Source organism: Podarcis tiliguerta (assembly GCF_965153285.1).
Source record: "Podarcis tiliguerta genome assembly, chromosome: 5".
In the NCBI taxonomy this organism is placed as follows: Eukaryota; Metazoa; Chordata; class Lepidosauria; order Squamata; family Lacertidae; genus Podarcis; species Podarcis tiliguerta.
This window is the reverse complement of record NC_139538.1, coordinates 50,332,126-50,352,042: the sequence shown is the minus strand read 5'-3', so window position 1 is coordinate 50,352,042 and position 19,917 is coordinate 50,332,126. Positions and strand designations below refer to the sequence as shown.

At 39.3% G+C, this 19,917-nt stretch overlaps 2 protein-coding genes across 5 annotated transcripts in view; one reads left to right on the top strand and one right to left on the bottom strand.

Moving 5' to 3' along the window:
- Positions 1–19,917, top strand: part of LOC310677915 (uncharacterized protein) — a 116,461-nt gene that overhangs the window by 57,356 nt on the left and 39,188 nt on the right. Inside the window, exons 4-5 of the mRNA XM_083441141.1 lie at positions 2,130–2,273; positions 12,198–12,350. Coding sequence (XP_083297267.1) covers positions 12,330–12,350 — 21 coding nt within the window. The 5' untranslated portion in view covers positions 2,130–2,273; positions 12,198–12,329. The remainder of the gene's footprint in view (positions 1–2,129; positions 2,274–12,197; positions 12,351–19,917) is intronic.
- Positions 1–19,917, bottom strand: part of CCDC172 (coiled-coil domain containing 172) — a 53,355-nt gene that overhangs the window by 25,626 nt on the left and 7,812 nt on the right. For 2 of the 4 annotated variants that reach the window (XM_083441137.1, XM_083441140.1), the window contains exons 5-8: positions 18,303–18,404; positions 17,329–17,431; positions 2,539–2,626; positions 141–928 (exon numbers count right to left, since the gene is read on the bottom strand). In XM_083441137.1, coding sequence (XP_083297263.1) covers positions 893–928; positions 2,539–2,626; positions 17,329–17,431; positions 18,303–18,404 — 329 coding nt within the window. In that variant the 3' untranslated portion in view covers positions 141–892. Of the gene's footprint in view, positions 1–140; positions 929–2,538; positions 2,627–17,328; positions 17,432–18,302; positions 18,405–19,917 lie in introns of those variants that run through there. The other 2 variants (XM_083441138.1, XM_083441139.1) reach the window with 2 other exon arrangements.

Below are 19,917 nucleotides of genomic sequence, written 5' to 3'. Positions count from 1 at the left end.
ACAATTACCAGGGCGAATTCCTCCCTCCCCACATTTTAAAAACCATAATCATATGTCAACTCATGAAAATATGTCTAGAGCGTGAAAATCTAAACCGGTGAGAAAAACTGAGGTACCAATCACATGCACAAGTGAAGAACTTGTGTGAAATAATTTTTATATCACAGAATAGTAGGCACTTAAGTGAAGCAATCAGTTTAAAAATAATGATTAAGTCAGATTAATAGACAATATTCATATATGACATGTTAGCTCTAAAATGACCTTTAGAGAAAGTTAGACTAAGTTCTACCTGAGCAAGACAATAAGAAATAGCAAGCATCCAAACCTCTGCTGAAACTTATTAAAAAGGGATCCTAGGCTGAAATAAATCTACATTAAACACTAAAAGAGAATGTGGCTAAATATTCATAGAAAATTTCCTTCTGGTAGCACTGACTCAGAGGGAGCACCATTGTTTCCTTTTCCTGGTTTAAAAGGGGTCGGGGAAGCACACAAGGAACCTAACAGCTCTGGGAAATTGCACAGACAAGCACAGAATTGAGATAATAGTGACAAGGCCCACGTTATGTTGAATTGTGTGCTTCTGCCAGAGCTGGTGAAGATAGAATGCAGGCAGGCTTTTAATGTTGAATATGGGAATGGGAACACTGCCAAAAAAAAAAAATCTCAGCAAAAAGAAAATGATTTGTTTACAGTTGCTAGACACCCTTGCTAATGAACAGACGAAAGAAAAGATACAATATGTGTTGCAAAAAGCAGGTTCCATGTTTTACTAGCAGGAAATGCAGAGGATGATAAATTTAACAACAAAGGCTTACAAAAGCAGCATTTACTCAAATGCTACAAAGACTTGTTTCTCTGACATTTGAATCAATCCACCATATGTTATTTATTTGACTGGAGATTTTTTTTTGTATAACAGTTTCTGCAACAATAAAAAAAGAGACAGTGGTAAATAGCTAATTGTTCCGAGCATTATCTGTTCTTTACTGTAAAAGGTAAAATAACTAAAGATTTTTAAAACATTCTTTGGTATTTGCTCACACAAGTCTATATCCATGCAAAATCTGTGGAGAGGCAACGTGAATTGTGAGACAGAGGAAGGCCCCCACTCCACAACTACAGCGTGATTATTTTGGGATGAAGGAGAGAACAAAAGAATAAGTTTTGGTTCTCTGTTTCTAGAAATGGGGAAGGATTAGGTTCACTCCACAATTTGGAAAGCTTCTCCCTAGTCTGCATCTGACGATCAGGCTCGGATCAGAACGTAGACATGTGGCTTAGATCACACATCTACAAACCTTTTGAACAGCATGGTTTGATTCAACATATATTTCTTTGTATGAGGTGATCTGAGGGGCTTCCTGGTTCATTCGTTCTTTTAAACGGCTCGCAGCTGCTTGCAGCTGCTAGAAAGCACAAGGATTGCTGCACTTGTTGAAAATGTTTTAAGTAAAAAGCCCCTGGAAGCAGCAGTACATTGTGATGTTCCAACTGTTCTTTGGTAATTGTATGGAGAAAAAGATCACTAACCCAAGGTACTTATAGGGACATTCTACATGGGGGCAGCCATCTTTTCCTCCATAAACAGGATTTGTATGCAGCTACAAACAGTTTAAAAGAAAGAACCAGGGGAACCCTTGCCCCACATCATAAGTACTGTACTTACAAAACAATTTCCATCAGTTGAAAGCATGGGATTATTTAAAAGGGTTTTCCCTAAAAACTTGCATGGATTTGGGACAAGTGGTCTATTCAAATGCATAGACTGGATTGTGACTTTTTCGTCTATCTCAATACAGACACTTCAGGTTACAGACTCCGCTAACCCAGAAATAGTACCTTGGCTTAAGAACTTTGCTTCAGGATGAGAACAGAAATCACATGGCGGCAGTGGGAGGCCCCATTAGCTAAAGTGGTACCTCAGCTTAAGAACAGTTCCAGGTTAAGAACGGACCTCCAGAACGAATTAAGTTCTTAACCCGAGGTACCACTGTACTGAAAGACCCAGATCCCTCCCATTTTATATAACTACGGCCTCCTATTGTCCCAACAGCAGCTGTTAGGTTTAGGTTCAGCAATAGCACATGAAGGCAAGTTAAGTTCTTTTTCTGTTTCAATTCCAGGGATCACCATGGATGAGAAGGCGGGACTCACCCAGAAGCAACTGTCACAGCAAAGAAGGGAAATATGCATGTGACAGAAATGGTTGGAGCTGTTTTGCAGAGGAGGCAGCATTTTATCTCAAATCCCTAATACTTTCCACTAAGGTAGGGAATCATTATCTACCAGTTCTCCCAAGCAGTGCCTCTCTTGAAACAAATAAAGTCATGGAAGTCATGGGAAATAAAGGGAGTGGCATGGTTATAATGGGAACTAAATTTCTTCTTACTAGTAAATCACTATCCGAAAGGCAAAGAACTTCCACCTGTCTGCTAGTATATTGTTTATTCAGAAGTGTTGTATGTGCAGAAAAATAGAATCTCCCCAACTAAAATGATCAAACATGATAAATGTTAAGTTTAAAGGGCATACCATCTGCAGAAATTCAATTTCCGTTTGAAGAGCCTCACAGGCATTTTCCATTTCATCTTCTCTGTAACTCTCCAATTTCTTTTTAAGCCTGTGCCAACATTTAAAAACAAAACACCTGATATGGTGAGGCTGTCAGCTGAATCTTTCTCTTCTTCACAGCAGTCCTAGTTCTTAATTCAACCTTGATCATCCTAGCTGTCTCCCATTAAAGGTCCTGTAAGCTCCCCAACAATGTGTGGATCACATGTCACTATCCAGTTATAAATCAGAGAGACTAAAGTTTGCTAGATTGCTTGATGTGATTTAAACTGCATTACCCAAGACTGTATAAATCACTGCACAGTACTGGCAATTGTTTAGTGATGTGAAGAAATTAGACAATCTCCAGGAAGAATATATATCTCCAGAATAAGTGCTGTAAGACAAGCTTAAGTTAAAAGACTGTATTTTTTTCCTCTGTGGGTTGTGTGCATATTATAACCTATGACGAAATTATATCCTATTCATTCAAAAACTTCATGATTTGAATCTTTGATCCTTGCCTTTTATAAGTTCTTATAAATCTTGTTCCCAGAGTTGGTGATGTTGTCTGCCTATTGCTTACCTTCTCCAAGGGTTTCAATAGTCTCTTTCCCACTGCCAAAAGATCAGGTCATTCTTTAACATTTCGTGGAGCATATTTTAAGTCAGGAGTAGCCAATATGGTGCCCTCCAGACACTGTTGTGTTACAAGTCCCATCAGCCTCAGCCAGCATAGCCAGTAGCAAGGAATGATGGAAGCTGTAGTCCAAAACATCTGAATACCATCATGTTGGTCACCATGTGTTAAATAATGGAATGCTGGTGGTGCACCTCTCCTCCAATTTACTTTAATGAAATCTATGACATGCATTCAAGGTTCTCAACTGCTGAAAAGGGAAAAAGACATCTAGTGTCTAATATTATAGTTACATGGATCTTCTGTACCGTCTGGATCATGAAACTATCAAATCTCATTGCTTCTCATAAATTACTATGCTTTTGTGTTATTTTACAGCATAAAATTTTAGAATCTCATGAAAAGATACTGTGTAGCAACATGCATTGCCTCATGACACAGAAAATGTATTCCAGATGCTCAAAGATTTCTTGCTGCAAATGTGTCAGCACCACAATGCACAAAGGTTATGTCCCACTGTTGTCCCGTTTTCCAGAAAAGGGAGAAAAATGCAGGCAAAATATGAGGAGCTGACCAATATCTTCCATACCAGGAGACAGACCAATGTCATTTTAATGTTGATTGCTGGAAGAAAATGCTTTTAAATTCACAAAAACACAAAACCCCCCAGAAATATAGAGGCATCCCTCCCACTTGCGCATCGCATGATCAACTTGCATGTGATCATGTATATGTGCAACATCAGGAAATGGTGAATTAAAGATCATTTAATTCATACCAGGAAATGGAGGGAAAGAGCTGGAGAGTCCCCGTGGCTTGCAAGGAGACCCTTCCTGGAGCCCAGAGGACTTCAGTGAGGGAGGAGAAGATACTGGAGCAGCAGCAGGGCTTTTTTAAGGCTGCTCAGCCTCCCCACTGAACAGCTGGTGTGTAGGGTACTGCAACAGCAGCCACTTTCCTGAGCATCCTTCTGCCAGCCCTAGCTTCAATTTCAGTTGTGGATATGTTTGGTACAGTGTTTTTGATTTTTGGAGAGAAGATGGCAGAGAGGGCATTTAAAGAGTGTTCCCTGGTTATGCAATGTTCAGTTATGCGTGCAGGGCCCTGAAACGTAACCCCCACATATGTGGGAAGTCGTCTGTAATGTGAACGGGAGAATAGGATATAAGAGACAATCTCCTTTTCCAAAGGTTACCATGTGTTTACCCCAATCCCTCTGCCAAGAAACCCCTCTACGTTGTAGAGAATGTATAGGCATTTTCTAAGGTGCACACTCTCAGTTCATGTGGCACACACAAATTGTTTTACCTAGAACAGTGTTCTCCTACAACTGCATTTTAAAGTTGATTATTAGTAGTGACAGGCAAGCGGACTTCACCAATCATCACCTTGAGAAGCCTTCCTCAATGTGGTGCCCTCCAGATGTTTGCGACTCCCATCATCATTGTTTGTCATCAGGAGGGCATGAAGTTGAGGGAAGTTGTTCTTCAGGAATACCTGGTAAACTTCTGAAAACCTTAGGTTCCCTGGAACATAGCTTCCACATAATGTAGGAAATTCTGCCCTTTGAGACTACATTGGATTCTTACAGAAACATTAGTAAGAGCTTTCCTTGAAGAGAGGAATTATAGTTACAGAGAGCAGCAAAAGATTCACTTTCCTGTTGGACACCAAAAATGTTTTGCAGAGCAATAATCAATACTGCATGTTAGTCAGTTTTAGACTGAGGCTTCTTTAAAATGGAAATAAGTTTGAATTTAACAGTATGTTCCACATGGGAATGTTGTGAGCATGGTATGAAGTATATGAAGTGTTCCACTAGCACAGAAAGAAGTTCCTATTTTAACACCTGCATAACATTTCATCAATGGCAAAGAAAGAAATTAACACAGAAACTTCCAATAAATAGGCTATATTTTGGTGGCAGAAGACTAAAGAAATCTACTGATGTTTGGGGATTACAGCCTTTTTATTCTGGCTTGTTCAATGCAGCATCTGGATTGAAGAACAGGCAGGCAGCTCACTGAGTGTCAGCAGCAATAACAAAAGCAGAGCAGAAATGGTGACTAATATGGGAATGGAAGCTTCTTTATATGGGATGTCTTCTACTTGGGAATGGAAAAGCTCTGAAACCAAGGAGTCCATATACTGAGTACTACCCATTATATTTGCTTAAGTGGATACTTGCTGGACCAAGAAAAAGCTATTTCAGCTCTTTTAATGGTCCACAGTATATGCAGCAATAAACTTATACTGCAGTCCTTGTCATACCTGCCAGAAGATAGTAAAATGGAAGATAAGTATAAAGTTGTGTTAAACCCATTCATGATAATAGAGGAGCAATTTCTGGGGTCACCGTGGTTATTTTGGGATTGTGAAATGAGCCCATATAGGGAAAGGATTATATTCTGGTGGTAGTAAATATATCACAGTGTGGGACCTCGACTGAGATTTTATATATATTGAATGCTAAGAAGATTCAGAAGCTTACCTTGTATTTAAACATTTCATTGCTTAAATATTACTTGGTAATATCTCTTCCACACAAAAGGGTTATGCTGAACATAATGGCAACATGTAACCTTGAATTAAAAGGAGTAGAAGGAGTACTAATCCAAAACCCAGCTCCATAGTTCCACTTTTTGTCTGCTTTTATTTGTATATGGTGGTCCCTATCACTTGTAAAATTGTCTTTTTCTTTCTTTCTTTCTTTCTTTCTTTCTTTCTTTCTTTCTTACAATTACATTTCTTTGTTAACTAGAACAGGTGTATTTTCTAAATGAGCATGTACAATACCCTTGATCTTCAATCACATCATGCATTTTTGCTTTTAAAAAAAGGCACAGGCACAAAGCCCTTGAGCCTGGTGTTGTTTCTGCTATGCACTGCAAACAATAAGATCTGCCAACAAATTCATTTACCTTATGGAAATATAGTTTCAAGGATGGCAATACTGTGTTTGTGTCCTGATTTAGCTTAAGCATTTGAGATGGCCACAATACAATTAATGTATCATACACGTCTATGATTTGGTGTACTTTTGCACCTGATCTATTGAGCCAGATAGCGCACAGCAGTATAGCATAAGGCAGTCCAACAGCTGTGTAGGACTTGTTCTTTGCTATGGCCAGGCCCAAGGGCCCACACACATCCTTACTAAGAACACAGGACCCCTCCTGGGTCAGAACCTGTTTACTAACAGCCATTCCCTCTTGTCTGTCCCTTGTGTCTGGTGCTCACAGGAATGCCGCAATTTTGCAGAGTCTGTTCCAGTTGTAGTGTAGCTCAGACGCACATGCAGGAACATGATTGATGTTGAAGAGGCCAGGAACCACCTTGGCTGTGAATCCTGGAACACCTGCTCCCTGCCTTGCAGGCCTTTTTCCACCCAAGTGGAGCCCTGACTGGCCCTGACTACAAAAGCTGAGGCTGCTGAACAGACTCTTCGGTGTTGTTGTTGTTGCTGCTGCTGCTGTTGTAGTAGTAGTAAGGTGTTGCTGCAGATTTTTTGCATCTTTGTTTTAGATCTTCTTGTGATTTATGTGGAATGTCTTCTGTTAGGTTGTGTATTTTTTTAATGTTTTACTGATTGTTTAGGACTGCTTTTGTTGTAGTTAAGTATTTTTTTAATGTTGCAAGTCACCTTGAGCATGGTTTGAACAGTGGAAAGGCGGCAAACAAATAAAAATATGGATGTATGTATGTTGCTTTTGCTTGAGCTGCTAAGAGAAATGTCTAATTGCTACTTGCAAAGTGCTCTGAAGCTGTAAGGCACTAGATAAACAATTATGCATTTGGTAGAAACATTTGCTTTTCTCGCTGAGTTTTGCGAAAGGCAGTAAAAGATGTTTTTGTTGCTTCATGCTCCCATTCGGCTGCTTGATTTATATGGTTAATTCTTTATTTTGTTTTGTTTTGTTTTAAATAAAAAGCTAGGTAATTTCAATATACCCCAGACCTATCCCTTCAAGAAACAGGGAATGTATCTGAAGTTACAGGCTGCACAATCAATGTTGTGGAGACACTTAAGTAATGAATAAATAATGGAAATTTATCATTAAGTCTGGAGTGAATGAAAATATTTAAAGTTATACTTAACCAGAAATTTGTGAAAGTGTAACACTAAAGTAATAACAAGAATATTAACTATATATAAGGTTCACTATTTGATGCACTTTAAATGCAAATTTTAAATGGGATGAAAACATACTATGAATATTTAGCTACTTGTCTGAACAGGACAAAATACATCTCTGAGGAAAGTTATTAAATGCCAAAGACCTTACTGAGCTAATGTGTGCATACTGTGTTTCAACAGTTTGATCAATTAGCAACATTATATTATGTATATTTGTTTAATAGTTCCGTGGGTTTTAGGTCTGTTTTACCTAAATTTTTATTAAGTACACAACTTAGAGAGCTCTTTGACTCAGTGGTTTATAATTATTTCTAAATAAATTAAATAAATAAACAAATCAGCATGAAATAGCTGGACTTGAAACTAAGGATATTCAATCCAAATACCAGTTAAATGAATGTAGCCTGATACAATCGAAAGAGTATTGTATAACAATGTGAGAGAAAGTGACTTTCAGAGCAGCCCTTAACTCCTGGCAACATGGATGTTTCTGTACTGTTCTTTCTATCCTTTTAAAGGAAGAAGTAAGGATTCATTTTAGATTCTTAAAGGGTATAGTTACATTTTAACTGCCTTTCTCCCACCTTGCTTTTCTCTCGGCCTGTTAGTCTCAGCAATCAGCCTAAACATTCAGTAAGACTGGTTTTATTTTTGCTCTGAAAATCTATGCTTCAATAATTACTGTGAGATTTTGGAAGCTTGAAATGAGTTGATCCAATAAAAGATTATTTCCCATACTATATGCATCTCAACCAGCAGAACCATCACTTTTCTGAAAAGTCTCCACAGCAGGAGTGGAAGATATACATCTAGAGGAGGACTGTTCTGGCCTAACACATTTAAAAAAGGGTTACAAGCTAATTCTCAGAAACCATTTGCCTTTTTAAAAGACCTGAAGCTTGTGCCTGCTGATCAAAGGGCTTGAAGGGCTGCAGGGGAGAACTCATGAGCAATTGGTATTCTATCTCCAAAGCCATGGGTAGGCAAACTAAGGCCTGGGGGCCGGATCCGGCCCAATCGCCTTCTAAATCCGGCCCGCGGATGGTCCAGGTCTTTTTACATGAGTAGAATGTGTGCTTTTATTTAAAATGCATCTCTGAGTTATTTGTGGGGCATAGGAATTTGTTCATTATTATTTTCAAAATATAGTCCGGCCCCCCACAAGGTCTGAGAGACAGTGGACCGGCCCCCTGCTGAAAACGTTTGCTGACCCCTATGGACCAAAGCTAACTACATATCTGGTAGTTGTAACAAAGGTCATGAATTGGAAGTGCTCTTCCAGGCACCTTCATCAGTAGTATGAGGGAATTGTGCACTAATACATAAATATCAACACAACCCACTATAAATTAATATTCCTTAATCCAGCATATAGGCAGCAGGAAGAATTTCCAAAATATTCTATTTGTGAGACATAAAAACTGGAGACAGAGGACGAGATGGTTGGACAGTGTTCCCGAAGCTACAAACATGAGTCTGATCAAACTGCGGGAGGCAGTGGAAGACAGTAGTGCCTGGCGTGCTCTGGTCCATGGGGTCACGAAGAATCGGACACGACTAAACGACTAAACAACAACAACAAAATCTGGAGTAATGTTTATAGATAACATTACCAAACTGGCAATACAAGGGCATTCTCATGAAGTCAGAAGTTTGGGAACCTGAACCCTGTTGGTTCAGCCTCTTGTCAGAAGTACACTTTTTTGTAAGTAAGTAGTACTCTACCTAACAAGCCTGATATCACTCGTAGACAGAATGCTTTCTAAATGAAGATTTTTTTGTAAGGTAAAAAACATTAACCAAGTGACTAAAGATGCAAGCATCAAACTTCAAAGCTGGAGACAATTAACACTTGTGTTCATACCTACTAAAACTTACATAAATTGACAGATGAACCGCTCTCCCAAACAAAGTTTCCTGTATATGCATTTGTGTAAGGAAAATTACTCCCAAGCAAATTTCCAATGACAGACTTTACCCCAGAGCACGTTTTTATTGTTGGATTATAAACCTTGAAATTGGGGTTCATAATAGAAACCCTGACACAATTCTAACTATAATAACCCCACTGGGCATTGGTATGAAAAGTTTTAAGAAATCAGTTAGCACATTGTCATTACAGAAACTCATTCTGCACCCCAGAGATTACTCCAGAGATGGGCATTTCTTGCTTATAAAATTTAACATAAAATTAAATTGAACATATTTGTTCAAAACCAACAGAATCATGGCCCTCGGCAATGCACTGTTAATATGAAGGATTTGTTCAGCTCTAGTGGACATATTTCCTGGATGATTTATGTGAATGCAGTGTCATTTGTTCTTTCATGGTTTCAATAATGAGCTTTCTTAGGCTATAATAAGAAATGTAAGAAGCAATCCTAGTTCTTTCAGATTAGTCAAGTAAACAAACGCCTTAACTATTAAATAACACAAAGCAACTTCAAACTATTTCAATATTTCCAGGCTTCTGAAAAGAGTGCAGAAGTTCACACTCTAAAAAAAGAAAACCCTTCTCTAAAATTTCCCTCTGAAATGGACTAACAGAAGAAAAAATGGGGAAAAGAAGAATGCCATTCAAACTTCTAACTGTAAATGAATCCAGTCGCCTCATTTTATCTATGAATGAAAATATGGCTTTAACCTGTTCCTACTGGGGGACAGGACATGAAAGGCAAATATAAACCGAGGTTCTGCTTTTTTAGTATTCGTGCTTTCCCACTAATCTACAATAAATTAATTTTGCATATTTTGATTCGCTCCTCTTTTCACTCTGTTTTTTGTGACTTGCAGTTAATAATAATTACATTTTGGTTCTCCTTAAATAGGTGGTATACACTGATAAGATAAAATACATTTCCTCTTCTAGGCAATATACTCAAATGCTTTTAAGGATTGTATGTTAGTAGCTGCAACACTGATATACAGAAGTTGAACACAGTATGATCTACTACACAATAAGCTTTTAAGGAATGGGAAACTCCAGGTGTTGTTGAACCCTAAATCACATCAACTGTAGCCATGATTAGGGATTATGCAGGGCAGCTGTAGTGAAGCAACATCTGGAGGATCACAGATTCCCCAATACTATGTTAAGCATTAACTCTCCCCACATGCAGTTAGCATCAATGTGAGTAGAGGGTTTCCTGCAGGGTGTCTAAATTGGCCCTGATTCCAATATGTAAGAAGTAATCCTAGTTCTTTGAGATTTGTCAAGTAAACAAACCCCGCAAGTGACATATAGGTTTATGCATGTGAAGGACCTCCAGTACTAGGGCCATGTGTAGGAAATAATTTATGAACCAGAGAGTCCATGCCAACACCCAGCAAAGAGGTCCCACAAATACAAATCAGAATTCTCTCCATTCTTTTTCAAGGAGGGAAACTGTGTGAGGTTTGGATGTCAGTGTGGATGCCTGGCCCATATGTTACTTCTGCATATGGCTGTGAAAATGGGGCTGCTTTGCATGGGATAGTTATAAACATATTGTGGTGTTGTCTTCACAAATCATATGCCCACTGTAGGACAGACAAAGCAAATCAGATCATATTATAGGTGTCTCAAACTGACACCATACGTCATATGGCTGGAAAGTTAGGCCTGAGTGGTGCATTCTGAAATACCAATTTGCCCCAGAAAATAAATGTATCACAATAGTACTAAAAGCTTTAGGCAGTAGGTAACTCAAACGGATGATCAAAATAATCATCTTTATGCTAAACCTTTTACCGTCCCACAAATAAGCTTTCTTCTAAAGAATGCACTGCTTTATGACACGATTTCATTTGGCTTTTACACTTAACATCTTAAAGCTCTGTATGTTGTTAAAGCTGTTTTGAAGTTGGTGGCTAGCATGCTGAGAATACAGTGAGATTCTGCAATTGATTTTCATGGAAGGAAATGGCAGTATTTTGTCCTGACACATGATCATATAATCCAGTAGGATAATGGGCCTTCTTCAAAGCATGCTACATTCTAGTTTGATGGCTTGGTGGATCTTTGCTGTCAGTGGAGTGCATTTTGTTACTGTAATATTTCTTTCAAACTAGCAGGACACTTCAAAGCATCTGAATCCTCTGCTGTGACACCTAACCTGCCACAACTGGTGTGAAAATGAAAGCATCTTTGTGAAAATGTCTGCTAATATTGAAACCCTTTTACTACTGTAGGCACTTTTCTGAACAAGGCTTTTTTTTTAAAGGACCAATTCTTCTTACATCATTAATAAAAAAGATGTCCGTCATGAATATAAATGAGGAAAGGGGAAAACAAAACGCAGGTTTGGCTCCAGAAAATTTGTGAAGAGCAAATTCAAGTTGGTGTGAGCTTGCTTCCGGTTATACCCTGGTAACAATGATTTTAATGGAACTGTGGCACAGGATTGTAGCTTAACAGTCCACATGAAAAATGGCGAGCATTTTTCAGGCAGTCATTCTGCTTCTAATGACTATGCCTGTCTCAAGGTCTAGCTTGCATCTTAGTTCTATAATACAGGAAAAGTAGCTGGAGTGCAAAGACCTCAGTCTGCACAGTCAGATCCTGGAAAGACTCTTGACAGCAAAGATGGCTGAGTCACTGTTAATTCAAAGGCTCCTCAAGCTGCCAGCTCTTCAATAAACATCATTCTCTCTCTTCAAGATGATACAACATTTTTGCTTTCTTTATTTAGTTACAGAATTAGTAAAAGAAGGGGTTTCAGCTCAGACGTAGATCACATGTACTGCATATGTTCAAGTCCTATTATTATCTTTGTCCTAGACCACTCTTACCTCACTTGACAACCTTTTATTGAATGCTTTGCAGACTAGACGGCTAGGAATAAGCATGGTACCTGACCTGCTTGTTTCTTATCTTTGTTACAGCTACCACCTACAGACTATGTATGCTGGTGAGCACTGGCTCTGATGCGCCAGAGAGGTTTGTCAGTAGAGGTGTCACAGCCTTCTCCTACTGGGACAGCTGCAGGAAAGTTTCTTCCCATCACCTAACATCGTATGATGCCATGCATGAGACAGGTAAACCCACATGTTAAACTGAAAAAGAACAACTGGGAGTACAATCTTAAGTCCAGCTGATGGTAGAATTTGGTGCTTTTTTCTGTCGCCTTCTCCCAGGATGGAGAAGGCTAAAACATCTCTACTGGTGACAAACATCACTGGTCTTGAGGCAACAGAAAAAACTGCCTAATTGAAAAAAAGGGGTGAATTATAGATGAAAAGAATCAAGAGCGTACTTAAGACAGCTATCCTAATTTTTTTGTTGCAGCCACAGCCTGAATTGGTATGATGTCCAAGAAACCTGTGAGAGGTGGGGGACTTCTGAATCTGGCCCACTGGCCAGATCAAGTTCCACAGCCCTTCTTGAGACAAAGCTAAGTTGTGGGCGCTGCTCTAAACAGTGGCTTGGCTGTGTTCAGCAGCCTGGCTGGCCCTCATTTTCCAAGGGCTTAGCAGACTGCCCAATGGAACAACACAAAATGGTAACATAATTCCCAGAGGAATTTCTATAGTTAAAAAAAGAAAAAAACTACATTAAATTGGAAGTACTCCCACCTGAAAGGTGTGGTATTTGACCAGCCTCAAAGACTGTACAATCCTGTGAAATTACTAAATAATAATAATAATAATAATAGGGATGCGGGTGGCGCTGTGGGTAAAACCTCAGCGCCTAGGGCTTGCCGATCGCATGGTCGGTGGTTCGAATCCCCGCGGCGGGGTGAGCTCCCGTCTTTCGGTCCCAGCTCCTGCCCAGCTAGCAGTTCGAAAGCACCCTTAAGTGAAAGTAGATAAATAGGTATCGCTTTATAGTGGGAAGGTAAACGGCATTTCCGTGTGCTGTGCTGGTGCTGGCTCGCCAGAGCAGCTTCGTCACACTGGCCACGTGACCTGGAAGTGTCTCCGGACAGCGCTGGCCCCCGGCCTCTTAAGTGAGATGAGCGCACAACCCTAGAGTCGGACACGACTGGCCCGTACGGGCAGGGGTACCTTTACCTTTAAATAATAATAATAATAATAATAATTCATCTGGTCTTGGCTGCACAGCAGTCATGTTAGTGAGGCAGTTTCATTAGCCACACTTTGAAACTAAACTAAGCTGTTCTATATTTAATTAGTTCTGTCTCCAACAAGATTCCAAAGTCTGTATTGTCCTCAAAAAAGAAACAATTAAAAAAAATCGAACAATTTAATCAGTCAACCAACTCCTATGGAAGTGTGTTATTTTCCTGCTGAATTGTCTTCTTGTCAGGTCTATTGATGTTATGCCTCTTTCATTCAATGTTAAGAGATACATAATGCAAAACAGCTTATCATTTTGAAAGACCAACCGAAATCCTTTTCCTTCTGGAAACTACCTCTATGCATCAAAAAGTAATCAAAGCTAACTAAAGTAATAGCAACTCTTGGTGCATGTTAGGAGGTATTATCTGTAAGATTACTTTCTTAATCTAGAGATGTTGCATGAAACACACCAGGCTCAGTTCTTCAACTAGTTGTTATACTTGCCTCCTGAATTAAAATTCAAGCCACAGAAGAATTACCAGCATAGCCCACTCCACAAGTGCCAACAGGCCAACATCCATCCAAACTTCATCTTAGGTAAAGGTAAAGGGACCCCTGACCATTAGGTCCAGTCACAGGGTTGTGGCGCTCATCTCGCTTTACTGGCTGCAGGAGCCGGCATTTGTCTGTAGACAGCTTCTCAGTCATGTGGCCAGCATGACTAAGCCGTTTCTGGCAAACCAGAGCAGCACATGGAAACGCTGTTTACCTTCCCGCCAGAGCGGTACCTATTTATCTACTTGCACTTTGATGTGCTTTCGAACTGCTAGGTTGGCAGGAGCAGGGACCAAGCAACGGGAGCTCACCCCGTCACGGGGATTCGAACTGCTGGCCTTCTGATCGGTAAGCCCTAGGCTCTGTGGTTTAGACCACAGCGCCACACGTGCTTTTCCTTTAACCTCAATTTATCCAGTCAGGTCACTGGTAGCAAGAGTAGCATACCAGTCCCACAGCTACTGGAAAAAGAAAGGTTTCTCCTCCACCACCTTGCATGCCATACCTTGGCATGCAGTGTACAGGATAAAAGGCCTTCCTAGTATGTTTATTTTAGGAGGGATTTCAAGACAACCCCCTTCCTAATTCAGAAAGGGGTCTGCATTAAACTGTGGCCAAAACAAAGTCATCGTCCCCCACCCAACCCCCTGTTTCAGCTGGCAATTGGGGATTAAATCCTGCTGTATGGGCCAGTGCACAAATAAACCCTACCTCCTGTCCATTAATGGATGTCACCAACTGATGTCAGCTGATTTGACAAGTGGGTGTGGTTTTGGGGAAATCATCTTGTGAACCACATTGGAACCTCTGGTGGGTCTACACTGGCTTGTGGGGTGGAGGTAGCCTACCCCTGCACTAGTCTATGCCCCTTGCAGATGCTTGAATGCTCTTCTTTCTCAAACTGAGTTTACAAGAAACCCGATGCTTTGCACAGCAGCTAGAGGATCAGAGCAGAACACAACACTCACTGGCTGATCCTTATGTCAATCATGCAGTCACACACACCTCCTTCTCTAAGTAGATTTTCAAGTGCCAAAAAATGTCTGGGTTTTAAAATGCTTAACAATTCACTTTAAATCCAGGTAAGTATGTAAGGGACTTTGTAAAAGACCCAAAGTGGACAGTTTTCCTGAAGCTCAGGGGAAGGTGCAAAGAGGAAGAGGTAATCATTATTTGATTTCTAGTCTGCATGTGCAGTTTGAAAAGGCAGGAAGAAGCACAGTTCACTCCTGTATACAGCTCTTGCATGCAGGTCAGGAACACCACAATTGCCCAGAAAATAAGGTTTAATCCCTAAGCCCTTAATGGCGATGAAAAGCGAATGTCAAAACATTCTTATTAATAACAGGCTATCCCACAGTTACATGGATATCTTCCCACTGCTCTATGAACTGTTGAGTAAGCATCTATCTTTTTGAGTTAAGGGTACTTCCTGTTTGAATACAGAAAGAGGCCTTTGCAGGTGCATGGGAAGAGGTGGAACGGCTAAGGGAGCTGGGCATGTTTAGCCTGGAGAAGAGGAGGTTAAGGGGTGATATGATAGCCATGTTCAAATATATAAAAGGATGTCACATAGAGGAGGGAGAAAGGTTGTTTTCTGCTGCTCCAGAGAAGCGGACACGGAGCAATGGATCCAAACTACAAGAAAGAAGATTCCACCTAAACATTAGGAAGAACTTCCTGACAGTAAGAGCTGTTCGACAGTGGAATTTGCTGCCAAGGAGTGTGGTGGAGTCTCCTTCTTTGGAGGTCTTTAAGCAGAGGCTTGACAACCATATGTCAGGAGTGCTCTGATGGTGTTTCCTGCTTGGCAGGGGGTTGGACTCGATGGCCCTTGTGGTCTCTTCCAACTCTATGATTCTATGATTCTAGGTATCAAGATTTAAGTAATACTGCCATAGGGGACCAAGTTCAGTGGGGAATATGGGGAACCCAGAAATAATAAACTGGTATGGTGTTTATCTTTGTTGTGATATGTTATCTACAATTATTAATGCTGTTCCTTTATTCAATCCCTACAAAATAAAATGTGAGCAGTCATAGTCTAACTGAATTTTGTTGAGTTGGACAATCATTGCCGACTTGCCTTTATGCTATTCAGTAGCAGGGCAGGAGCATTTTAATTGAAATCAATAGGGCTTAAATTAAACACCTTCACAGACCTTTGAAGGGCTTGGGTAAGGAGGCGCATACTGATGCTTCAATCTTAGATTAAGGAAATACAATATACATGTGTAAAATCTTGAATAATGGTGCACTCATCCAGTTCTGCCTCTGAAGTAAGCCCAAGGTGTAAAATGGCAGATTTCCCAAAAGTGCAATCTTTGACGTGGTAGTAGCACTTTGTCTTCTGGTGTTCATCATATGATTTGCAAAATAAGTAACTATATTTATCGATAAATCTTGACAATTCTTTATAATTGCTTTGCATCATATTCAGCAAATTGCAGAACTGCATTGCATTACTTTTCATATAAACATCAACACTTTTTTCAATTATTAAAAAACAAACATACCTTGCACTATTTAAATATCTTACTGATTCAAATAAGATTATAACTCTGCACCCACTTACCTTAGGAATACAGGAAGGTGTCTTAAGCTGAGTCAGTCCATTGGTTCATCTAGCTGATTGGCTGAGGCTCTCCAGGATTTCAGTCAAGAGTTTCCCCCAGCTCTACCTGGATATGCTGGAACTGAACATGGGATCTCTTGCATGCAAGGCTCATGCTCTACCATTGAGTTATTGCCCTTCCCTAAAGGGAACTTACTTCGAGTAGACATGCAAAGGATTGTGCTGTAAGTCATTTGCAAGCCCATGGACATTAACTAACCTTGATCTTCAGCACGTTTATATTCATAGTAAACACCCCTTTCCTAATCATGCTGTATTGAATGTTAAATGACACTGCAATAGCAAGATACTCCAGGAGAAGTGTATTATTCAGAAGGAAGATGACAACCTCATACATCAGAAAAGCTAATGTACCATAATAGAATAAATAATGCAAAAGCAAGCTGTAGTGTGCTGTACCACATCAGCTTATGGATCTGCACCTAGTATTATCATTTAAAGTCCCCTTTTGATGTATGTTCCATACATACGGTTTTGCTCCTACACACAAATTCTGAAGCAAAACATTTCATTTAGAAGATTTTGTTCATGCTTCAACTCCACTTGAAGAGAAGGAAAGGGGCTTGGCAGATCTCCTTTGCTTTACCCCTTTAAAATTCTTCATTCCCTATGGAAAAGGTGTCAGGTTTAGGGAATGACTGAGCCTCCTTTTGCTCTCCATGATGCTTCCTCCCATACAGTCACTTACATAAACACACATGGCATATCAACCAGATTCATGTTGTTATTTTGCTTCATTATGAATGCATGTTAGCTAAAAGAAAATTCATCTCAGATCTATGCATTTTGGCAGGATACCTTTACCTTGCACATTCTGGATCGGTCTGCGGTTTTTCAGAAATTTTATTTTTTTCTGTTTCTAAACACTTTGTGGTGTTTTTAGCTTCTCTTATTTCTTCTTCAAGATCTGAAAAAGAAACAATACCTTTCTATTATGATTTTATAATACAGTACTTTATTATATAATGGAAACTGTAAGGAAAGGCTGTAGTTGAGTGTGTATGTAGCTGAGCACATACTGAAGGTCCTGCTTTCAGTCCTTGGTATCTCCAGCTAAGGATGGGAGAGAACCCTGTCCAAAACCCTGAGGAGGAACTGCCAGTCAACTCAGTCAATACTGAGCCAGATGGACCAATGGTCTGCCTTAGTCTAAGGCAACTTTCTATGTTTCTCAGTTGTTTTGCTGCACATTAAAAGAACCTATTATTAGAATGAAAAATTTGGTTTATAGTTTTATGACATAAAAAACCTTCAGCTGTATTTAAGTCATTCCCATTCTTACAAGAATATGAGATCATATATCGAAAGCACGTGAATACTAAAGGTTGGAATATAAAAAATGATATGCAGGTGCATGGGAGAAATGCATGAAAGCCAAAGCTTCAATAGTGGGACTTGGTGTAGCAGGTCCTATTGCACAAGATACAGTATAGGATGTGGAATGATTCCTGCATTACAGGCAGTTGGACTAGATGACCCTTGGGGGTCCTTCCAATGCTACAATTCTATGACTGTATTATTTTTAAACAAAGCCTTGGATCCAATGCAGTCTGAATTGCTAAAGCTGCAAAGAAGGGCAGAAAATGTTTTAAATCCATATTCTTTAAATTATTTGTTCATTAATGCCTTGATTAATATTAACTTAAAAACTATTAAGTCCATGATATAGATATAAACATTCATCTGTTGTTGAATGTTTTTTGATCAGAATCATTTATCAAATGTACTCACACTATGTCTGAACATCAAATCAGGTGGTGATCAAGTGAACAATATACCTTTGAGTTTTCTCTGAAAAGTACACAAATCCTTCTTCAGTTCATTCTTCTGCAGCTGAAACATTTTTAACTGAGAATTTTCATGTTTCATTGACTCTATTTCTAAGAAAGTGATAATTTTAAAATTAGGTTAAAGATTTAAGTTTCACCACATAACCAAAAAACTCTGTTGCAACTCTTCTCTAGATGTTTTGAAAAAATAATTACATATGTAACCATATATATATAGGCTATGTGCATTTGATAATCCCTTATGTAATAATACCTCTTATGTAGTGACTGACATATGTAAGTTTTACCTATTGCACTTTTGGTAATTCTGGATGACATCCAATGTCATGCAAATTTCTGGATGAAATTTTGGTAATTCTGGATGACATCCAATGTCATGCAAGTGGAATTCTCCTCCTCCCTACTGTAGCCCTCTGCCCAGCAACAAAAAATTCTTCTCCAGAGAGCCCCCTAACTCTCTGGAGATTTTGGAAATATACTGGGTGGGGCATGGTAGCTTCAGGGGGAAAAAGGGGAAATCATTCTGCCAATGGTGTTCATTCCAGTGGTGGACAGATACCATTAGACTTCTGTTGGTGTTGGTGTTGCCAGCTGGCTTGGGCTCTATTTGTGTGGAAAGGCAGAATATAATGTATAAATTTAATTTGGTCCTAAGTGTGAACATGTCTTTTTTAGTTTATTAGAAACTTGGGTATTTATTATCATCAACAACAAAATTACTCAACATACTGTTTGTCAAAAGTAAGAGCTGCAAATGCAAGCAAAGCTAACAAAATTTATTTGTATGATGGCAACAGCTGTGCAGTATACAATCACTGTAGTTTATGTGTTTTGTTGGAGAGCTAACAGCTTTCTATTTGTTCAGGAGCTAATAGCACAGTTTGAACTCTGTTCAATGTTGTATTAACTACTGCTGGTTCTCATTCTTTCCTTCTAAAGCTTCTTGAATTCTTGAGTACCTTGTACTAAGAAGGCAAGATAAAATCATCAGGTGAACTGTGTTACCATAATCCAATAAACTGTCCATGAGAGCCTGGCAAATTGTGATACATTGTTCTACATTGGCACAATCCAACAGGGGGGAAATGTTTTACTGTTGGAGAACAATGGCGAGTGATTCAACAATTTTTTTGTATAATAGCACAATGATCCTGTGAGTGTCTAAGCATCTTAAATAAAGATTATGACTCTGAATGGGTGAGAATTACAGTGTTTGTATTGTACCTAGTACTGCTGGGAAAGGGTAGTTCTTTAGGAGCATCTATGCAATGCATTAATGGGCTGAACCAACTGCTACTTGCATTTTTTGTTAAATCATTACATTAAAAATACATTTAAAAAAAAGGCAAAGTTGATAGCAGTGTCAAAACAGAACCATAATAATTATTGTAATGTAGATTCTTTCCAATAATACGTATGGTTGAATATTTTCTTGAGTTCTGTTACACCAATACATAACAACGCTGCTCCAATTCTCAGTAAATAATTTATCAAGTTGTCTGCCTGCCCTCACTCTTACAACATTAGCTAATTTTATCAGATGAGTCAGTTCCCAAACTCTTACTAGCTAGTCTTCTAACACAGAGATAAGTGTCCTCCCTCC